At 41.8% G+C, this 17,386-nt stretch overlaps 1 protein-coding gene across 9 annotated transcripts in view; it reads left to right on the top strand.

The window, feature by feature from the left end:
• The window catches only part of cep164 (centrosomal protein 164), a 209,497-nt gene that overhangs the window by 115,604 nt on the left and 76,507 nt on the right, over positions 1-17,386 (top strand). For all 9 annotated transcript variants that reach the window (XM_078532883.1, XM_078532867.1, XM_078532859.1 and 6 more), the window contains one exon: positions 14,265-14,336. In XM_078532883.1, the coding sequence (XP_078389009.1) occupies positions 14,265-14,336 (72 nt within the window). The remainder of the gene's footprint in view (positions 1-14,264; positions 14,337-17,386) is intronic.

Below are 17,386 nucleotides of genomic sequence, written 5' to 3'. Positions count from 1 at the left end.
TGCTTTTTAAAAAAAATGTCGTTTAAAGGAGATTAATATTTGTTCTCTGAATATTCATTCTTATTTCCCGTACTTGCCAAAAACTGTAGAAAATGTGTAAGAGATTTACCTTCCTGTTCAATGAAATTGTTCTTCAACTTCATGTTTTAATATTCACAATTGCAAAAATTTGGAGAATATATTGTGACGTTACATAGGTATATAAACTTGCAAATCTGCAGAACCATGAGAACAAGTGCAGAGCATTTCTTATCTCAAAGTTGATAACATTATTAACTTTGTCTCCAAAAGTGGTGGTTGATTTTCCCACTGAGTTTGAAGCCTGACATTTATCTCATTACACTGCACAAGAAATGCTATAAAATTTTGAACTGTTCCTTCATTTTGTTTTTTTTAATCTCTCGTGCCACAATTATCAAAGATCTAGAAGTAAAATACCGGATGAGATGTGCAGCATTTTTATATAGGTTCACTATATTCTATATATGTGTGTACTATTATTTTCCCTCTTGCTTTTTCTAACAATTTCCATAGGAGTTGGTGACACAGTCAGGTAATTGAAGGGAAGGGAGATCAGTGAAGCTGGGCTATCCCAGGTCAGCCATCAGATGCCTGGGCACAAGGCTTGTCAATGCAGCAAATCTGGAACAATGTACTGTAGCTTGCCTGGATGAGCCACTTTTTGAAAAAAGTATCGTAGTACACCCAGCATTACAATAAACCCCGCCAAACAAATTGGCTAACATGTGGTTTGAGAATGAGGACAAATACTATTTGTAATCCATCCAAGATACTAAGCAACTTCTTGGCCATTATTTTTGGAACTGGTCTCATTAGATGCTTTGTTCTGAATTCATAAATAATTTAAAGTGCTTGTTTATTTCACTTTTTGGATTCCATCTAAGAGGTTTGTCAGGTGGATACCTATAAACAGTGGCAGAATGCATGCAAAACTTAAAAATGAAATTAGGAGAGCAAAAAGGGGGCATGAAAAAACATTGGCAGGTAAAGTAAAGGAAAATCCAAAGTTATTTTACAAGTACATTAAGAGTAAGAGGATAACTAGGGAAAGAGTAGGGCCCATTAAGGACCATAGTGATAATTTGTGTGTGAAACCAGAAGATGTAGGTAGGGTTCTAAATGAATACTTTGTGTCGGTGTTCACAAGTGAGAGGGATGACGTGGGTATGGAAATCAGGCAGAAAGACTGTGATATAATTAAAGAAATTAGCATAGAAAGGGAGAAGGTTCTAAGTGGTCTGGCAGGCTTAAAAGTAGATAAATCTCCAGGCCCGGATGAAATGTATTCCAGGCTGTTGGGTGAGGCAAGGGAGGAGATAGCAGGGGTGCTGGCAATAATTTTCAATACCTCTCTGGCCACAGGAGAGATGCCAGAGGACTGGAGGACAGCCAACGTGGTACCGTTTTTCAAGAAGGGAGGAAGGGATAAACCAGGGAACTACAGGGCAGTCAGTCTAACCTCAGGGGTGGGGAAACTATTGGAAGCAATTCTGAGGGACAGAATTAATCTATACTTGGAGAGGCAGGGATTAATCAAGGACAGTGAGCATGGTTTTGTTAAGGGGAGGTCATGTCTGACCAATGTGATTGAATTTTTGGAAGAGGTGACCAGTTGTGTAGATGAGGGCAATGCATTTGGCATAGCCTACTTGGACTTCATCAAGGCTTTTGATAAGGTCCCGCATGGGAGACTGATAACGAAGGTAAGAGCCCATGGGAATTTGGTAAATTGGATCCAGAATTGGCTGAGTGGCAGGAAGCAGCGGATGGTGGTCGAGGGGTATTTTTGTGACTGGATGCCTGTGTCTAGTGGGGTTCCACAAGGATCGGTGTTGGGTCCCTTGCTGTTTGTGGTATATATAAACAATTTAGGCTTGAATGTAGGAGGGTTGATCAGTAAGTTCGCAGATGACACAAAAATTGATGGGGTGGTAAATAGTGAGGAGGATAACCTTAGATTACAGGAGGGTATAGACAGGCTGGTCAGATGGTCTGATCAGTGGCAAATGGAATTTAATCCGGATAAGTGTGAGGTGATGCACTTGGGCAGGACAGTCAAGACACGGGAATACACGATGAATGATAGGACCCTGGGAAGTACCGAGGATCAGAGGGACCTTGGTGTGCATGTCCACCGGTCCCTTAAGGTAGCGGGACAGGTAGATAAGGTGTTTAAGAAAGCATATTGGATACTTGCCTTTATTAGCCGAGGCATAGAATTTATGAGCAGGGAGGTTATGCTGGAACAGTATAAAACACTGGTTAGGCCACAGCTAGAGTATTGCGTGCAGTTCTGGAATCCACATTATAGGAAGGATGTGATTGCACTAGAGAGAGTGCAGAGGAGACTTACCAGGATTTTGCCTGGGTTAGAGAGTTTTAGTTATGAGGAGAGATTGGAAAAATTGGGGTTATTTTCCCTGGAGCAGAGGAGATTGAGGGGGGACATGATTGATGTGTATAAAATTATGAGGGGCGTAGATAGGGTAGACAGGAAGGAACTTTTCCCCCTGGTGGAGGGATCAATAACCAGGGGGCATAGATTTAAGGTAAGGGGCAGGAGATTTAGAGGGGATGTGAGGAAGAATTTTTTCACCCAGAGGGTGGTGGGAGTCTGGAACTCACTGCCTGAAAGGGTGGTAGAGGCAGAAACCCTCATAACATTTAAAAAGTATTTGGATGTGCACTTGTGATACCATTGCATACAAGACTATGGGCCTAGTGCTGGAAAATAGGATTAGAATAGTTAGGTTTGACCTGCGCAGACTTGATGGGCTGAAGGGCCTTTTTCTGTGCTGTAGACCTCTATGACTCTAAGACTATAAAGGCAATCCTGGCAATCAATGGAAGTACATTCAGGGATGCATTATAAAATTCAATTCATGATAGGCCAAAAGTCAATCACATATATCTGTTCAATAGATTGAAAATCCAGAGCCATTCACTATCCATGTACATGACTCATTCTTGCCATAGAGTCATTACAGCACAGGAGGAGGCCATTTGGCACATGGAGTCCATGCCAGCTTTCTGTAAAGCAATCCAGTCAGTCCCATTCCCCAGCTCTATCCCGTAGCCTTGGAAATTTATTTAGCTCAAGTTCCTGTCTAATTTCCTTTTGAGATCATTGATCCTCTCCACTTCCACCACCCTTGTAGGCAAGTGAGTTCAGGTTGTTATTGCTTTCTGTGTAAAAGTGTTCTTATTCCCATTTCCCTGCCACCCACCCACCCCTCATCTCTTGCCCTAAACCTTAACTCTGTGTCTCCTACTTCTGGTACCATCAGCTAATAGCAACAGCTTTACTTTGTCTGCCTTATCTAAACTTGGCATAGTCTTGTACACCTCTATCAGATCTCTGCTTAACTTCCTTTGCTCCAAGGAGAACAACACCAGCTTCTCCAAACTATCCTTTTATCTTAAATCCCTGATCCCTGGAACCATTCTGGTAAATCTCTTCTGCACCCTCTCCAGGACCTTCACATCCTTCCTAAAACATGACTACTGGATCTATATGCAATACCCTAGTTATTGCCCAACTAGAGCTTTATAAAGGTTCAGCATAACTTCAATGCTTTTGTACTGAATACCTTTATTTTCAAGCCCAAGATTCCATATGCTTTGCTAACTACACTTTCAATATGTCCTGCCACATTGTAAGATCTATGCACATGAACCCCCAGGTCCCTCTGTCCCTGTATGCTTCTTAAGAACTCTGCCATTAAGTCTGTTTTGCTTCTCCCTATCCTTTCTGCCAAAATGTATCACCTCACATTTCTCTGTATTAAATTTAATCTGCTCCTTGTCTGCCCATTCTGCTAGCATATCTCTGTCCTATTGCAATTGATTGGTATCATCCTTATTGTTTGCCACACCTCCCAAGTTTGGTATCATTGGCAAATTTTGAAATTTTATTCTGTATTCCAATATCCAACGATATCAAAAAAGCAGTTGTCTAAACACTGACTCTTCAGAACACTGCTGTCTGCCACCCTCCAGCCTGAAAAGCAACCATTTACCACAACTTGCTGTTTTCTGTCCTTAAGCCAATTTTTTTATCCAAGTTGACACTAACTCTCCTATTACATGAGCCTCAATTTTGTTAAGCAGCTCTTTGTGGTTCTTTGTCAAATGCTTTCTTAAAATCCATATGGATACTATCCACGGTATTCCCTTCATCATCCTTCTCTGTTTCTTCACCAAGAAATTAAATTAGAATAGTCAAACACAAAATGCTTTTTAAAAGATAAGATGTAGGAGCAGTAGTAGGCCATTCAGCCTGTCGAGTCTGCTCTGTCATTCAATGAGATCATGGTTGATCTGACAATCCTCAACTACACTTTCCTGCCTTTTCCCCATAACCCTTGATTCCCTTACTGATTAAAAATCTGTCTATCTCAGCCTTGAATGTACTTACCGACCCAGTCCCTACAGCCCTCTGTGGTAAAGAACTCCACAGATTCATTACCCTCTGAGAGAAGAAGTTCCTCCTCATCTCTGTCTTAAATAGGTGACCCCTTACTCTGAGATTATGCCCTCTGGTCCTAGACTCTCCCACAAGGGGAAACAACCTCTTAGAATCTACCCTGTCAAGCCCACTAAGAATCTTATATGTTTCAATAAGGTCGCCTCTCATTTTTCTAAACTACAATGAGTACAGGCCCAACTTACTCAACCTCTCCTCATAAGAAAATCCCTCCATATCCGAGATCAACTGAGTGAACAGTTTCCGGTCTGCCTCTAATGCCAGTATATCTATCGTTAGATAAGGGGACCAAAACTGTTCACAGTATTCTAGATGTGACCTAACCTGTGCCTTGTATAGTTTTAGCAAGACTTCCCTATTTTTACACTCCATTCCCTTTGAAATAAAGGCCAACATTCCACTTGCCTTCCCTATTACATGCTGAACTTGTATGCTAGCTTTTTGTGATACATGCACAAGGACCCCCAAGTCCCTCTGTGCTGCAGCTTTCTTCAGTCTTTCTCCATTTAAATAATATTCAGCTCCTCTATTCTTCCTGCCAAAGCGCATAACCTCACATTTTCCCACATTATATTCCATCTGCCACTTTTTTGCCCACTCACTTAACCTGCCTACGTCCCTCTGTGGGCTCTTTATGTCATCCTCACCACTTGCCTTCCCACCTATTTTTGTGTTATCCGCAAACTTGGCGATAGTACATTCACTTCCCTCGTCCAAGCCATTAATATATATTGTGAATAATTGAGGCCCCAGCACTGATCCTTGTGACACTCCACTAGTTACAGGTTGCCATCCAGAAAAGCCCCCCCTTATCCAAACTCTCTGTCTTCTATTGGTTAGCCAATCCTCTATCCATGCTAATACACTACCCCCAACACCATGGGCTCTTATTTTACGAAGTAGCCTTATATGCGGTACCTTATCAAACGCCTTTTGGAAATACAAAATATTACATCCACTGGTTTGCCTTTGCCTATCCTGCTAGTTACCTCCTCAAAGAAGTCTAATTAATTTGTCAGGCATGATTTCCCCTTCATGAAGCCATGCTGACTCTGCTTGATTATATTATGCATTTCTAAATGCTGTGCTATTACATCCTTTATAATAGACTCTAATATTTTCCCAATGGCAGATGTTAAGTTAATTGGCTTATAGTTATTGTATTTATTTCCTCTCTCCCCCCCCCACCTTTTGCCCCTTGATTATTTGGAATTTTTTGGAATGCTATTAGTGCCTTCTACCATAAATACTGATGCAAAGTATTTATTGAACTCCTCTGCCATTTCCTGGTTCCCCATTATTATTTCCCCAGCCTCTTTCTCTAAGGGGCCCATGTACACTTTGGCCTCTCTCTTCCTTTTTATATATTTAAAGAAGCTCTTACTGTCTGTTTTTATATTACTTGCTAGTTTACCCTCAGAGTTTATTTTCTCCCTCTTTATTATTTTTTGGTCATCTTTTGCTGGTTTTTAGAACTTTCCCAATCCTCTGGCTTACTACTAATCTTTGCCACAATGTATGTTTTTTCTATCAATTTGATACTCTCCTTAACTTCCTTAGTTAACCATGGTTAGCTTATCCCCTTCCTGGATTCCTTCTTCCTCACTGGGATATATCTTTATTGAGCTGAACTACTTTGTTAAACATCTGCCATTGTTCATCAGCCGTTTTTTCTGCTAAGCTCCTTTGCCAGTCCATTCCAGCCAACTCTGCCCTCAGTCCTTTGTAATTACCCTTATTTAAGTTTAGCACAATTGTTTCTGATCTAAGTTTCTCACTCTCAAACTGAATGCTAAATTCTACCATGTTATGGTCACTGTTTCTTAGGGGATCTTTTACCTTGAGATCATTTCTTAAACCTGCCTCATTACACATTACAATATCAAAAATAGCCTGATCCCTGGTTGGATCCACAACACATTGTTCTGGGAAACACTCTATGAATTCTTGCTCATGGCTACCTCTGTCAATTTGATTTTCCCAATCTACATGAAGATTAAAGTCACCCACGATTATCGTACTGCCTTTTTTACATGCCCTCATTATCTCCTGATTTATTCTCTGTCCTACAGTATAGCTACTGTTAGGGGGCCTATAGACTACTCCCATGAGTATCATTTTCCCCTTGTTATTTCTTACCTCCACCCATATGGATTCTATATCTTCCAATCCTAGATCATTTTTTACTATCATACTTATTCCATCTCGTACTAACAAAGCTACCCCACCACCCTTTCCTTCCTGATTGTCCTTTAGAAAAGCCACATACCCTTCAATATAGCTCCCAGTTTTGATCTCCTTGTAGCCATTTCTCTACAATGGCTATAAGATCATATCCATTAATCTCTAGTTGTGCTGTTAATTCATTTATTTTGTTCCGAAATCTGCGTGCACCTAATTATACGCTGCCCTACCACTACTACATTCCTATTTCCTCTCCCCACTTGAATGGCTCCCTGTACCACGGTGCCGTGGTCAGTTTGGTCATCGTCCCTGCTCTCGTCCACACAGCTCGCAAGAGCTTCGTAACTGTTGGATAATTGCAGGGGCCGAGGCTCCTCGAACGCTACCCCTTGGGTCCCCATACCTGCCTCCACACCCACCTGTCCCTGATCACAGACCAAATTTGAATTATCTAATCTGAGGGGTGTGACCACCTCCTGGAGCAAAGTGTCCAGGTAGCTTTCTCCCTCCCTGATGTGGCGCAATATCTGCAGATCAGCCTTCAGCTCATCAAGTCGGAGCAAATCTGTGCTGGCTCTCCTTATTTAACTCAAATCTCTCCAAGCATCTGTTATTTTTTTTCCCTGATTATTGTTTCTAAAACTTTACCCACCACTGATGTTAAACCCACCAGCCTTTAGTTACCATGAATGGCCTTACACCCTTTCTTGATTAAGGTTGTTACCTTTGCCACTTCCCAATCCTCTAGCAGCTTCCCCATACCTTGGGAAGATTAGACTTAATTAGAACAAATGTCTCTGAGGCCTCCATCAGGGGAAACTCTTTCGAGTTATCAACAGTCACAGATTGCAACTCTTTTGAGTACAATCACAGTTCTTGGTTTCCGGGAGTGGGACATGAACCCACAACCCTCTGGTTCAAAGGCGAGGGTGCTATGAACTGAGCCACAGCCTTGGGAAGATTAGAAGGTTATGGCAAGCCCATCTGCTATCTCTGGATGCAAGCTACTGGACCAGGAGACTTATTCACTTTAAGCATAGCCAGCCTTTCTTGTACACCCTGTGTTTCACCCTATCCATTAAGTCTGCCATCTCGGTTTCCACTGATATTTTGTCAGCATCCTCTTCCAAAGTAAACACCAATACGAAGTGCTCACTAAGTATTCTAGCCTTGCCCTGACCCTAAGCATATATCACCATCTTTGTCCCTAATAGGCCCCACCCTGTCTCTTGCCACCTGCTTACTACTTGCATGCTGGTAGAATATTTCTGGATTACCTTTTATGTTAATTTCCATTTAATTCTCATATTCCCTTTGCCCAGACTTATTTTACTCTTCACATCCCCTCTCAGCTTAGTGTATTTGGCCTGGTTCTCACTTGAAGAATTCACTTGACATGCATCATACCCTTTTTTTTTTGTTTCATCATAGTCTCTATTTTCCTCATCATCCAAGGAGCCCTGGCTTTGGTTCTGCTGCCTTCCCCTCTTGTTGGAATGTACCTATCCTGTACCTGAAACATATCTTCTTTAAAGACTTCCAGTTCTCCTGTTACATTCCATTCTATTGCTCTCGCCTTCTTCCGTTAAGACACTCCTTAAAGCCTTCCTCTTTGACCAAGCCTTTGGTCATCTGATCGAATATCACCCGTACATGGTTCAGTGTCATACTTTAATTTCTAATGCTATTGCGAAGCATCTTGGGCATTTTATTCACATTAAACATGCTATATAAATAGACGTTGTTACAGTTTTTCCTGTCAAACTTTGTTTTCATTTTACTCTGGCTAGATTTCTACTCATCCCATTAAAATTAGCCCTCTTCTAATTTGTAAGTTTTATTTTGAATTGTGCCGTGCTCTTCTCCATTACTAATCAAACACTCATGATCACTCTTATCCAAGTGTTTCCCCACAGATATGTGCTCCACTTGGCCTGCCTTATTCCCCAGCCCCTGATCCCCCTTCCTAGTTGGACCAAGAACGTACAGGTCAAGGAAGTTCTTCTGAACACATTTCAGGAGTTCTTTCCCCTCCTTTCAATTTATACCAAACAATACTTGGGTAATTGAAGTCCCCCAATATCGCCGTTCTACAGTTCTTGAACATCCCTGCAGGTTTTCTACTTTATCTCTCTTTCACTATTTGGATGCCTATAGAACACCTGCAGTCATGTGACCATCCCCTTTTTGCTCCTCAACTCTAAACAACTGGACTCTGTCTTTGCCCCTTCAAGAGTACCCTCTCTTTCCAACATTACAATGTTTTCCTTAATCAGTACTGCCGCAACACCTCTCTTTTTTCTTTCCCTACCTTTTCTGAGCACTTTGTATTTGTGAATATTAAGTGCCCAGTGCTCACCATTTTTAGTCACATTTTTAATTATTGCCACTACATAATATTCCCACACTGCTTTTTGTGCTTATAGATCAGTAGCCTTATTCACCACACTTTGTGTGTTTACATACATGTGTTCGAAACCTTGTTGTGGATTTTTTTCTTTAGCTTTAAGCTCATGTTTTATTCCATGTTTACAAATAAAATTAGACAATTCTTTTCTCTAATTCTAAAGAAAAAACCATGGTGTCCACATGCTGATATTGCTATATATTCCCAACAGATAGTGATAGTGACATTTAGGAAACAGATGTTATTCAAGAGTTAAATATACACTAATAAAGAAAAATTGAAGCCCAGTCCTGTAAGGGATGGTCATGTGACTGCGGGTATTCTACAGTCCTGTAGAGTAAAGGATTAACTCTTAACACTACTCTAACAATAGCTACTGAGTATGTGCACAAGGAGCTATGTGATAATGTCACTCAAAAGAGAATGAGGAGAATCTGAGAGAGGAGCAGTGTTTCTGTTCTAGTGCTATGTATCCTGGAAATAGTTGAGTATGTAAAAAAAAAAGGATATTTGCTTCCTGCCATACCTCTTGCTAAGGATAAGACACCCAACAACTTCCAAGATGACCCAACAATGGATGGTGGTAGTGGTGACCAGACCTAGAGAAATGCAGTGTAAAACAGCAGGAAACAGCTAGTCCAGCAGCAGCAAAGAGCAACGGGTGAAAGACGTCGAGGCTTACCCAGTGACCGGACCAGAGATGGAAACCATGAGGACAGCCCAGTAACTAGCACAGAAAGCAGCATGGCAGACGGGAACCTCGACCCAGTGAAGAGCAACCCTACCACTCCCAGAATCATTCATGAACGTATAGGGCCCCAGACAACCCAAGCAGTGGCAAAACTGGAAAAAGCATTTCACTTGATATTGAAATGCTTCAGGTCTAGAGAGTAAGGCTAATAAGGACCAGGTTACAACCTTGTTATATGCTGTCGGTAGCATTGCAGATGATGTACTGGCCAGGCAAGTTGGGGAGGGAACGAGGAGTCAGCCTCCTATGAGGGCATAATCAGAGTCTTTGATTCATATTTAAGCATTCATCGAAACATTATTATAGAGTGGGCAAAGTTTAGCGGTCAAAATTGAAGACCAGGTGAAGGAATCGATTTATTTATAAATGATCTCTCTTGTTTGACTGACAATTGTGAGTATAGAGCGTTAAAAGATGATTTAATAAGAGACAGAATAGTTATTGGTGTTTTGGAAGAAACATTGTCAGACATTCTACAATCTAGAGAAGACTCGATGTTGAGCAAAGCAGCACAGCTGGCTAGGCAGGCCGAAGTGTGAAAGCAAAACTGCGTCTTTGTAAGGGGTGAGTGGGAAATCATGTGGAGAAAGCCGTTTGAAGCCATTCAGTTTATTGGGTGAAAAACTGAAAGCGCATTGTGGCAGCAGCCAGAGAAGTGTGCTGAAAGGGCGCCAGCATGCAATTTTACAGTGTCCCTGCTGTGGCGAGAAGGCGGCCAACAGGTGCCAAGAATGCCCTGCCCAAACCGCAAAGTGTCATGGATGTGGCAAAGTTGGTCATTTTTAAATAGCACATTGTTCAAAAAAGCCTGCGTTTCCAAAGCAAAAAGAAAAATCTTTTCAAGGAAGCTCTATACAAGAAGTACAGGAACCAGACAAGCCAGGAAATCACTTTTCAGTGAAATCAAAGAGAGCAAAAGGCTATACTGGAGCGTTAACATTGAAATCACAGAATCACAGTGCAGAAGAGGCCCTTCGGCCCATCGAGTCTGCACCGACATGTGAGAAACACCTGACCTACCTACCTAATCCCATTTACCAGCACTTGGCCCATAGCCTTAAATGTTATGACGTGCCAAGTGCTCATCCAGGTACTTTTTAAAGGATGTGAGGCAACCCACTTCCACCACCCATCAACCAACAGGACTGGGAGCAGTGTTATTCCAGATTCAAAGAAATGGGACAAGAAGACCTGACTATTATGCATCAGGTCCTTAACTGAAACCGAGCAGCGCAATGATGAAATAGAGAAAGAAACCCTTGCAGTGACTTGGCATGTGAAAAATTTTCTGATTATGTCTTAGGCTTACAGTTCAAGATCAAAACTGATCACAAACTATTGGTAACTTTACTCAGTATGAAAGAAATAGCAAAAATACCACCCTGAATCCAGAGATTCAGATTGAGGCTGATGCGATATGACGCTATTACAGAGTATGTACAGGGAAAATACCAAACTACTGCTGACACTCTATCGCAGATATCCACCAACTATTCAGAACAAGAATATAAAAATTTCATCGAGCAAGTCCAGGCCTTCACGAGCTTAACCACTCAATATTTTCCAGCAAAAGATCGGAAGTTGCAAGAATTTCGAGAGGCTCAAATGCGAGATGAGGAATGTGTGCAGATTTGCACATACTGCCTTGATGGATGGCCAGCATAAGTTCCCAGTAACCCCGTCCTGAGGTAGTACTTTGAACAACGCCGCCAGATCAGCATCATTGATGACCTCTTTATCTGCAATGAGGGATTGATGGTCCCACAAGCTCCCCACCTGGAGGTCCTCCAGAAGCTTCACCAGGGACATCTTGGCGCAACAATCCATATGGTGGGTAGGTATCTCATGCTCTCTCAAAGACATGGTCTCCTACTGCGTCACCTGTGCCATTCACAGCCAGGAGCAGAAAGAACCACTTCTGCCCTCCTCTTTCCAATCCAGACCTTGGGAACGCCTCGGCATGGACTTACGTGAATTCAAAGAGAAAGTATTTCTCATTGTTGTGGATTATTATTCCCACTGGATTGAGGTGCAAAAGCTGAATGGTCTCACCTCTGAAGCTGAAATAGCCTCTCTGAAGACGATATTTTCCACGCAAGGCATTCCAGACCTTATCATCTGTGACAATGGGCCACAATTCACCAATGACTGTTTCCAATCCTTTGCAGCATCATATGGATTTGTCCATGTCACAAGCTCGCCAAGGTACCCTCAGGCCAACAAAGAGGCCGAGAGAGGGGTACGTACCATTAAATGCATCCTCAGAAAAAACGATTGTGAGTTAGCACTTGCTCGGTCTCCGCTCTACACTGTTGTAGAACAACTTTGCTTGATTTGAGGTTTTAATGGACTGCATTCTAAGAACCCAACTTCCTTCCCTTCCTCGTACATTAACGCCAAGTGTCACAGTAGAGGACCACAGCCCTGCCCGAAAGAAGGAAGAAGGTTATAGAGCAGGCCAAGCCTGCATTTTCAGCCAACGACATGTAGCTCATGATTTGCTCTCTCAAAAGGGGAGAGATGGTGTGGATTAGCAGCGAGAAGCCACCATAATGAGGAGGCTGCAACAACCAAGATCATATCTTATCCAGATAGAAACTGGTATCATCCAAAGAAATAGAAGGGGATTGATTTTGATGAACAAGAAGCCATTAGCCGGATGTGCTGCATACTTTGATCCTCAGGAGGAAATTATGACACAGAGCCAGTAACAAAGAAATGATGATCTTCAGAGATTGAGTTTGGAGAAAACAGATGCTCAACAACCTCAAATAGAACAGTACATGTTTTGGGAGATTGGTGAAACCACCATAAAGATTATCCCTGTAAAAACAGAGACTTTGGGGGGAGGTGTGGGAGGATATTTATGTAGCATGTAGAGATAAAGATTTGGAAGATGTAGAGTAAATGGTTAACTCTAACACTACTTTATCAATAGCTACTGAGCATGTGCATAAGGACCTATGTAATAATGATGTCACTCAGCAGAGAATGAGGAGAATCTGAAAGATGATCAGTGGCTTTGTTCTAGTGCTTTGTAATCCTGTAAATAGCTGAGTATATTAATAAAGGTTACTTTGGAAAAGGATCTTTGCCTCCAGCCAGATCTCTTGCTAAGAGTAGAACACCCAACATCTTCCAAGACGACCCAACAATACCAGAAGTCCTTCCTTGATTATAATTGGGGATAAACTTATTCAGGGGAATTTTGTGTCCCTTCTGATTTGATGCACTCTTAACATTCTTAGTTGATCGAACAGAAAGGCAAGTTTCAGCTGCCCTCATGCATGTACCATTTAAATTTGTCTCAATTTCCCCCGTAGCCTTCCATTGGCCAGGAAACATCACTGATATCAACAACTGCAGTTTTGCTCATCTCGCTTCCCCAGTTAAAGGCTGCTGCCTGAGAAAAACAAGATGAATTATCTAAATGAAAAAACAGCTTTTAAATGAAAGACTTGCATCAATATCATGTCTTTAAAATATTTCAGAATGCTTTTGAATTACAGTGAATTGTGATATATGCATATGCAGCAACCATTTTGCACTGTAAAAGTTTACAAATAGTAATAAGAAAGAACAATTGCTTTGTTTTTGCTAATGTTGGTTGAGGGAGGATTATTGACCAGAGCCCCTCTACAATGGAATCTTCAGCATCCAGCTGAACCAACCAGAACACAAAGATGGGTCCTGATTTATGCTCTCATCCAAAGGAAGGCTCCTCCACCAGTGCAATATGTCCTCTGCATCGCATTGGAACATCCTCTTATTTTGTGCTGGATCTCTGGAATGGGGTGTGAAATCACAAACTGAGAGAAAACAGACAGATATGCTTCCCCATCCACTATATTATTGCTGAGCAGAGAGAGGTGGTCTACCTGTACATAGTGTACTCAGAAAAATCTTCCCCCATTTTGGCAAGGTCCAAGTAAATCCACAGGACAGTTTGATGACACATATCCCATTTAGTTCAGTGGAGACTATTCACCCACTGGTGGCATCACAGAGTGGACTAACTGTGAACAGATGGGGGTAATTTTAACTTTGCTTTGAAAAGAAAAATAATGCCAGGTGTAAAATAGGCTGATGATCCAATCCCATTACTTTGCTGTAGGTTTGGCTCAGTTCAAGATCGAGCATAACATTTAATATTTGGGAAAAAAAAGGCAACAAATATATAAATCATTTTTATCATGATCTGGTGTAAAGATGGGGAAGTATTTTAAATGAAAAGTCTCACTGTCACATTCCCTTCCCCTTTAGCGGAGTTCCTAACTTTAATATATTAGGCAATTCATAAGTTTTAATTTGCCTCTGACCGTATGATGATCAAAGTACCTGCAAGGATCAAAACAGTAAATGCCTGCTATTTATCGTGTACCCTTAAAATTAATCCTACTTTATCTTGTCTACAGGAATCTGAGCCCAGTCAACAACTTAAGGAACTACAAGCATCTGAGGACTTGGATGAAAGTGATACAAATTTTGTAAGTTATCTAATTTTTTTTTAAATTCATGGGATGTGGGCTTCGCTGGCTGGGTCAGCATTTATTGCCTGCCCTAGTTGCCCTTGAGAAGGTGGTAGTGAGCTACCTTCTTGAACTGCTGCAGTCCATGTGGTGTAGGTACACCCACAGTGCTGTTGGGAAAGGAGTTCCAGGACTTTGACCCAGTGACAGTGAAGGAACGGCTATATATTTCCAAGTCAGGATGGTAAGTGACTTGGAGGGGTGTTCCCATTTGTCTGTTGCCCTTGTCCTTCTAGATGGTAGTGGTTGTGGGTTTGGAAGGTGCTGTATAGGGAGCCTTGGTGTATTCCTGCAGTGCATCTTGTAGATGGTACACACTGCTGCTCCTGTGCATTGGTGGTGAAGGGACTGAATGTTTGTGGATGTGGTGCCAATCAAGTGGACTGCTTTGTCCTGAATGGTGTCAAGCTCCTGGAGTGTTGTGGGAGCTGCACTTACTGCTTATGTTGTTTGGCATGCAAGTAGTCCTGTGTTATAACTTCACCAGGTTAACACCCCACTTTTAGATATGCCTGGTGCTGCTCCTGGTATGCCCTCCTGCACTCTTCGTTGAACCAGAGTTGATCCCCTGGCTTGATGGTAATGGTAGAGTGGGAGATATGCTGGGCCGTGAGGTTACAAATTGTGTTCTGCTGCTGCTGATGGCCCACAGCGCCTCATGGATGCCTAGTTTTGAGTTGCTAGATTTGTTCCAAATCTATCCCACTTAGCATGGCGGTAGTGCCACACAACTCAATGGAGGGTATCCTCAATGTGAAGGCGGGACTTCGTCTCCACAAGGACTGCGCGGTGGTCACTCCTACCGATACTGTCATACATCTGCGGCAGGCAGGTTGGTGAAGATGAGGCCAGTTATGTTTTTCCCTCTAGTTGGTTCCCTCACCACCTGCCGCAGACCCAGTCTAGCAGCTATGTCCTTTAGGACTTGGCCAGCTTAAGTCAGTAGTGGTGCTATTGAGCCACTCTTGGTGATGGACATTGATGTCCCCCACCCAGAGTACATTCTGCGCCTTGTTACCCTCAGTGCTTCCTCCAAGTGGTGTTCAACATCCACTGATTCATCAGCTGAGGGAGGGCGGTTCATGGTAATCAGCAGAAGGTTTCCTTGCCCATATTTGACCTGATGCCATGAGACTTCATGGGTCCAGAGTCAATGTTGAGGACTCCCAGGGCAATTCCCTCCCAACTGTATACCACTGTGCCGCCACCTCTGCTGCGTCTGTCCTGGGATACTGGGAGGAGTTAACCTTGTTAAGAGCCTGCACCTTCACAAGGGAGGATTTTTTTTTAATTTCAAAATTTTATTAAAAGTTTCCATTCCATTGCCATCCAAGAAACCATTATGCTCATGCATTCCATCCTTTATGCACCAAAAACAAGAAGCACTGAGCTGCTGCCTTACAGAGCTGGAGGGATAAATGTTAGCAGAAGAATTGTAGCTCAGCAGAGTTACAAATTGAAACTGATGTTGTGACGAGTGATTTTTAAAATGGAGATATCCTTTGGTTTATGGAGCATTTATTCTTTTTTTCTAAAAAACTTCATAGAGCAATAACTGAATTAGCCCAAAGCTCACGAAATGAACATCATTGACACTCTTGTAGCTGTCAGGGAAGCCTTTATTTATGTAGAGGATTTGATCTGTCCTGGCCAGTACAGTGATCAGATAAATATTTGCACAAGAATTCCAGCTGGCCAACTTGCCATTGTAGCCTATAGCTGATCGGCAGTTACAAGGCAGTAATATAAACTCAATCAAGATGTCCTTGCAGTTTCATAAATCATAATATCTTTGCTCAAGTGATTTATAGCTGTGTTAGAATCTCAGTACAGTGACCACCTTTCTGCCAGTGCTTATTTTTTTTATAACATCTTTGCATTTTTGTAATTTTAATCCATTTTTGTGATGAATTCCTTGATCAGTGTGTTCCAAGTTTTAGCAAACCATTTCTTAAAAATTACTGGAAAAAGGAATAATTTGGTTTCTAATTGACGCAAGCGCCCTGAATATTCATATTCAGGTGGGTTGAAGGTCGGTGTATGTGGGTGTGTGTGTGAGATATATATAAATATTTCTCCCCCTTTTCCTCTCACAAGGCAGGGAGAGTCATCATGATTGACCTCAGCAATAACGGGAGAAGATTGGGTCAGAATTTTCACTTTTGGCCACCATTTAATGACCATTGCTTATGCAAATGATGTCTGAACACAGGTTCAAGCTCAGGAGCCTATTGTTCAATAACTCCCCAACACTTGGGCTCACATTTCAAAGTGGCCCGCTTGACAAGGTACCAAAGGGTAGGCAACACCTGTGAACCTTTACTCCAGCATGAATCATTTAAGCTACATTTTGCAATAAGAAAAATGGGGAAAACGCTCTGCCACTTATTTTTTAAATTGCAAAGAAGCTTTCAAACTAACTGCACAAAAGCTGTATGAAAATGTGCTTATTCAATTTAAGCACGCTTTATTTTGAATTGTTGATTGCTATATTCTGCAGGTGCTTGTTTTTAAAAATGTTAGTACCCATGGGGCTGTGCACAATTTAAATATACAAAATTAGCAGGACTGATCCCTCAGCCTGCATAAAATAAGCTTTTTTGAATATCTTAATATCCTGGTCTAATTTCACTGCAATCCTTTAATATTCCATATTTGATTGTGCAGCAAAATGAAGCATGGGTATGCAATTAAATCTGTTTAAAATGCAGAAGGTGTAGGCACACACAGCAGAAGAAAAGAGCTAAGCCCTTCTAACATCTGTTCGACTCTGCAGGAAGTGACATCGCCACCTGCCAATGGGAGCAGGCCACACCACTTCTCTGTTGTTTGGAAGGCATAAAAATATTTGTTAATACTAACGAGTGCTCTGTCAGGCTTCATACAGAGCAGTGTGGTCAATTGGTGATGTTTCATATCATTTTTATCTTCCAGGCGTTTAGCTTTTTCTTTGAAGCTGTTATTAGGAATCATTTTTAGGACAAATTTTCTTTGTTTCTCTTTATCAT

Source organism: Cetorhinus maximus, chromosome 2 (assembly GCF_964194155.1).
Source record: "Cetorhinus maximus chromosome 2, sCetMax3.hap1.1, whole genome shotgun sequence".
Classification (NCBI taxonomy): Eukaryota; Metazoa; Chordata; class Chondrichthyes; order Lamniformes; family Cetorhinidae; genus Cetorhinus; species Cetorhinus maximus.
Note: the sequence above shows the minus strand (reverse complement) of the source record. Positions and strands in the feature narration are given on the sequence as shown.